The sequence below is a fragment of the Syzygium oleosum genome, unplaced genomic scaffold, assembly GCF_021117445.2.
Source record: "Syzygium oleosum isolate NSW1041296 unplaced genomic scaffold, Sole_v2.1 Sole_v2.14, whole genome shotgun sequence".
Taxonomy (NCBI): domain Eukaryota; kingdom Viridiplantae; phylum Streptophyta; class Magnoliopsida; order Myrtales; family Myrtaceae; genus Syzygium; species Syzygium oleosum.
The window spans coordinates 5945000-5950645 of NW_026607498.1; the positions used below are offsets into that span (position 1 = coordinate 5945000).

At 39.2% G+C, this 5646-nt stretch overlaps 1 protein-coding gene across 1 annotated transcript; it reads right to left on the reverse strand.

Annotated features, from left to right (window-relative positions):
* Positions 1–3847: 3847 nt before the first annotated feature.
* Positions 3848–4822, reverse strand: LOC115662443 (isoflavone reductase homolog). The gene is made up of 2 exons (XM_030584587.2): positions 4519–4822; positions 3848–4084 (listed from the first exon to the last, which is right to left on the reverse strand). Exons 1-2 carry the CDS (start codon positions 4820–4822, stop codon positions 4032–4034), a joined length of 357 nt encoding a protein of 118 aa, XP_030440447.2. The 3' UTR covers positions 3848–4031.
* Positions 4823–5646: the final 824 nt, after the last annotated feature.

Below are 5646 nucleotides of genomic sequence, written 5' to 3' on the forward strand. Positions count from 1 at the left end.
AAACTTCCAATCAAGCTTCTATAATATGTCGAATCAACATCGGCACCATCATCAAACTTCGAAAGCTTGGTTCCACACTCCATTGGTGTATTGACCGGCATACAGTTCTTCATGTTGAATTTTTCAAGGATATTTTCTGCATATCCTTTTTGGGAAATAAAAATCCCATCGGCACTTTGCTTCACTTCGATACCAAGGAAATAATTCATGAGACCATTATCGGTCATCTCAAATTCTTTCACCATCGATGCCTTAAAAGCATCAATCATCGCCGAATTATTTCTGTAAAACAAGATCATCAACATATAAACAAAGAGTAGAATATCACCTTTTTCTTGCTTCAAATAGAGTGCATGCTCGTATGGACATTGAGAGAATTCATTCGCCTTGAAATATGCATCAATTCTGGAATTCCATGCTCTCGGTGCTTGTTTAAGCCCATATAGAGCTTTCTTTAACCTTAGCACTTTGTCTTCATAACCTTTCACAACAAACCCCTCGGGTTGTTCGACATAAATTTCTTCTTCAAGGATGCCATTCAAGAATGCTGATTTGACATCCATTTGATAAATCCGTCAATTATTTTGAGCAGCAATGGAAATAATCAATCTAATCGTTTCCATGCGGATGACAGGGGCAAAAACTTCATCATAGTCGATTCCGGCTTTTTGCTTGTACCCCTTCGCTACTAATCTAGCTTTGTACCTTGTTACTTCACCTTTCTCATTCTTCTTGGCCTTGTACACCCATTTAACACCAATTGATTTCTTGTCCTTCAGAAGATTAGCAAGCTCCCATGTTGGATTTTTCTCGATGGCTTCAATTTCTTCGTTCATGGCTTTCCTCCACTTTTCTTCTTTGGCCGCATTATCATAAGCAAGTGGTTCATAATCTGCAAGAAGACATATAAGATGAAGCTCTTCGGTAGCTTCGTAAATTTCAGGCAATCTTCTTGATCTTGGCATTAGCGGTTCATCGACACTATTTGAAGAGGATGGTGTAACACTATTTGAAGAGGATGGTGTTGATGAACTTGAATAAGATGCTGGAGAAGAAGGTGAAGGTTGATTTTCAACTCCGTTTGATCGGAATCATCACGAACATTCGCTTCTTCTTTTAGATTTTCTTCCCACATTCCATCTTCATCGAACTTGACATCTCTACTTACATACACTTTCAAAGTGTTAGGGTCAAATAATCGATAGGCTTTGGATGATGAGTCATACCCGATAAAGATGAGCTTTTTGCTCTTGTCTTCAAGTTTCGATCTTTTTTGATCCGGGACATGAGCATATGCAATGCTCCCAAAAATTCTCAAGTGCGAAACACTTGGTGTTCTCCCGGTCCATGCCTCTTGTGGAGTTACGCCTTCAAGTCCATATGTGGGACATCTATTTTGAAGATAGACGGCACACGAAACAGCTTCAGCCCAAAGTTCCTTGGATAAATTTTTGCTCTTCAACATGCTTCGAACCATATCAAGAATGGTTCTATTTTTCCGTTCAGCCACACCGTTTTGTTGAGGAGAATACGGGGCCGTCAAGAAACGCCGAATACCATGATTTTCACAGAATTTGTTGAATATGGCTGAGATGAATTCTCCACCACGATCAGTCCTCAAAGCCTTGATAAAATAGCCGCTTTCCTTTTCAGTCAAGTTCTTGAATTGTTTGAAAGTATCAAACACTTCTGTCTTTTCTTTCAAAAAATACACCCAAGTTTTTCGAGTAAAATCATCAATAAAAGTAACAAAATATCGATGATTACCATATGAGTGAGGATTGATCGGGCCACACAAATCAGAATGAATCAACTCAAGCGGCTTCTTCGCTCGATAAGTCGCCTCCTTCGGAAAGCTAGTTCCGGAATGCTTGCCGATAACACACCCTTCACATAATTGATCGGGATGATCAATATGTGGTAAGCCATAAACCATCTTCTTGCGAGAAAGCAAATTGAGTCCGCCAAAATTGAGATGCCCAAACCTCAAATGCCACAACCATGAAGGATCATCTACGCACGTCTTTAGACATCGAGACATCTCACTCTTTATATTAAGAATAAACATCCTGTTCTTCGACATCTTCACATTTGCAATCAATTTATTATTCCGATCTCTCAACATAAGATTAAGATCTCTCATATGAACAGTATAACCTTTCTCCAGAAGTTGTCCCAAACTCAAGATATTGCTTGACATTTTTGGAACATAATAAACATTAGTAATAACTGACGTGCACCATTCTTTAAGCGAATCAAAATTGTACCTTTCCCTTCAACAAGAATTTTAGAGTTATCACCGAATGAGACATTCCCTTTAATTGTCTCATCTAACTCGGCAAACATCTCCTTTCTCCCATACATGTGATTACTTGCGTCGGTATCCAAATACCACGTATCGCTTTGACCTTCTTCATCTTCTTTGAATGCCAATAAGAGAACTTGATCGGCATCATTCACCAAGTTCGCCTTTTCGTCTGCTCTGCTACTTTCTTTGTTCCAGCAGTTAGAAACATAATGGCCAAGTTTATTGCAATGATAACATCGGATTTTAGATTTATCATACCATTGGCTTGTCGAGTTTTTTCCTCTTCCACGAACACCTCTTTGGTACGGTATCCTCCATCACCTCGACGAGGATCTCCTCGTCCGTCCGCGACCTCTTCCTCGAAAGTGACCTCGGCCACGACCTCGATCACGATCTTGATTTGTCCCGCGATTTTGTACGGGATCTCTTCTTTGCTCCTTTTCATCTCGTATGGTCAACTGCGTTTGGAGAACTTCCTCCACCGGTTCAATCTTTTTCTTTCTAAACCTTTCTTCATGGGCTTGTAATGAACCCATAAGTTCATCGACCGTCATGGCATCCAAGTCTTTGGATTCTTCGATTGCAACCGCAATATAATCATACTTCTTGTCTAAGGACCGAAGTATTTTCGCAACAACACGAACATCGGAAACTTCTTCTCCGTTTCTTTTCATCTGATTAACAATTGCCAAAATTCTCGTGAAATAATCAGCAATCGATTCAGATTCTTTCATACGAATTACCCTCGATTCGCCTCTCAAGGTTTGAAGGCGAATCTTCCGAACTTTCGAACTCCTTGATGTGTGTTTTGAAGAATCTCCCATGCCTCTTTAGCGGTAGTGGCGTTCAAACTTTTTCAAACATGGAATCATCTAACGCTTGATAGATGATCGACAGGGCATATTGATCTTTCGTTCGAGCCTTCTCCAAGGCATTCCTCTGATTCTGGTTCAACGTGGCTTCATCCTCTGGCTCATCATAGCCAGTGTTAACAAATTCCCACACACCGTAGGCGCCGAGTAGAGCTTTCATTTTAACAGAACAGTTACCATAATTTTCTTTGGTAAGACGAGGGTATTGAAGAGGAAGCTGATTGTTCGTTGAGGCCATGATCACGAACCGTAAGCTCTGATACCAATTTGTTGAGCGTCAGAGGCGCGGCAACAATATTGATTTGATGAAAGGAATTCTTGAAGGTGAAACAATCGCAATTCGCGTCTTTCTATTGCATGTCTCAATTATAAGAGAAATAGACTATATATAGACCATAGTTTGATTCGAAATAGGAAACCTCTTTCTAGGAAACCTATTCTAATTAGGAAATCTAATTGACTTAGGAAACTTTCCTAAAATATAACTAGAAACAATATCTCACAATATCTATCAAAATATGGAAATACGAACAGACTCAAAAAGGAAACAAGTACTAACAAATTTGGTTTAATTTCTAACAGTTTTCTCCTGAGACCAAAATGAACACAATCATAAATCGAAAATCTCGGCTTAAACCGTTGTTTAATAACAGAAATGATGGAATCATTCTAGAAAAATCAAGATTTTTATTTCAATAGCGTGAGTGAACTCTGATTGGTTCAAATGCTTCCTCGTACGATCATACATAAATCTTGAGGTATTCATCCATGCGGGTGTATTGAACTTCAGGATAAAGCCGGGAAGCTTCTCCTCCAGCTTCCCCAATTTCAAAGTTTGTCAAATAGCCTTCCTAGAATATGTGGTAGAAATGGCCCACTCCCACTTGCTCTGCAGAACCCAGTCCTGAAACAAAAAGATGGATCAAAACTATCTAAATATGATCTACCATGGATCTGAAGCTAATGTAGTAAGAAATTATGTAGCAGGTCACTCTTGATGGTAAATATACAAAGGACTTCTATCAAGTTCTCCATCAGAATTAAGAAGCATAATCACCATTGCATGACAAGTTTATCGTTTGCGAAGTTAGTGAACCCAAGGAAATTCCAAGACTAGATTCTACCCAGGGGGGGGGGGGGGATAATTGGATAATCATGCGGGTTTCATTTAAGTAACTATCTCATATACATGTTGGTCGATCCGGACTACTATTGAAATTTTATTGTTTACACCGACTGTGTACCTTATATAAGCCCTCACGTGTTGAAAGTACATCGAAATCTTCTTATAATCAGGTAAAAGTACATTCCATCTAAGAAGGAACATTAGATAAATACCTTTCATGGAGGCAAGAGAATCTTCTGCAGAAACGCTTCTCTTCTCCAGTGTCCTTCCACTGAGCTTCTCCCACATCTCCACCAGTTGTCTTTGGTACAGAACGTTCTCCGGTGGCCTGAGGTACACCGTCTTGTTCAGCGTTCTCAGATCATCGATTGTCTTAATTGCGTACGTTGCGATATCATCTTCATCAAGAAAAACAGCTGCAAGGGCAATACAGTCCCAAACACTTTCACGAATTACCAAATAGAAATTACAAAATAAGTGTTGTTCTTTGACTATTTGGTTTATGAAAAACGACATGTTTCTCGGAGGTCGATTGCTATCACAAAGTTGAACTCGGCTAAATGACTCGACCAAGCTAAAGTCTCGACCTTCAAAGATTTCACCAGCAGCCGAAATATGTTTTGAAGTCCTGATGTAGCTACTGATTACACTTTTGATCGGGTACACGTGTGACATAATGGTGATGTTTGTGGAGACAATTATGGGGATACTGGTGAACCTACGTGAGCTCTCACTCTGATATTGACACTTAAAATATGACGCCATCTCACCTAACAAGATATTGGGGATATTTTGAATCCGTACATATATTACAAGTAATGATTCTCTCACACTCCAAACTGACATAAACGAACGACCTACTTTCACATGACTGATCACTTGACGTGTTTGCATCTGGGAACCACATTGGTTTAGGGGGTCGTCGTGCGAAGGAGAGGAGATATCGACATGAGACCCACATTAGAGGAGATTCCTGATTGTTTTACCACTTAATCAACTCCTTTTAAGCATAATAAAATTTTAGGGTAGTACACGTTTGCCAATTTGCAAATTGCAGGAGAGCTAGTGTTCAGATCAAGTTCAACCGAAAAGAATATGGTAAAGACAAGATGACTGGACAAAATGTTGAGTCTACAACTAAATATGATTCTGCAGATGCAATATCTTATTACATATTGTATTATGTAAGAAAAGCCATACTGCAAAAATAAACTAGAAAAAAAGTATAGTAATTCCTATGAAGAAACAGAAGAAACAAGAAGGATAGAAAATTTACTTCAAGCAATTTTAAGCATAATAAAATTTTAGGGTAGTACACGTTTGCCCTTGAACTTTCAACC

Bases quoted from the DNA above. Each gene is read 5' to 3' on its own strand.
- LOC115662443 (XM_030584587.2), bottom strand. From the start codon at position 4,822: ATGTCGTTTTTCATAAACCAAATAGTCAAAGAACAACACTTATTTTGT. The intron at 4,085-4,518 runs GTATTTATCTAA...TTTTTGTTTCAG, and splicing joins TTCTCTTGCCTCCATGAAAG to GACTGGGTTCTGCAGAGCAA.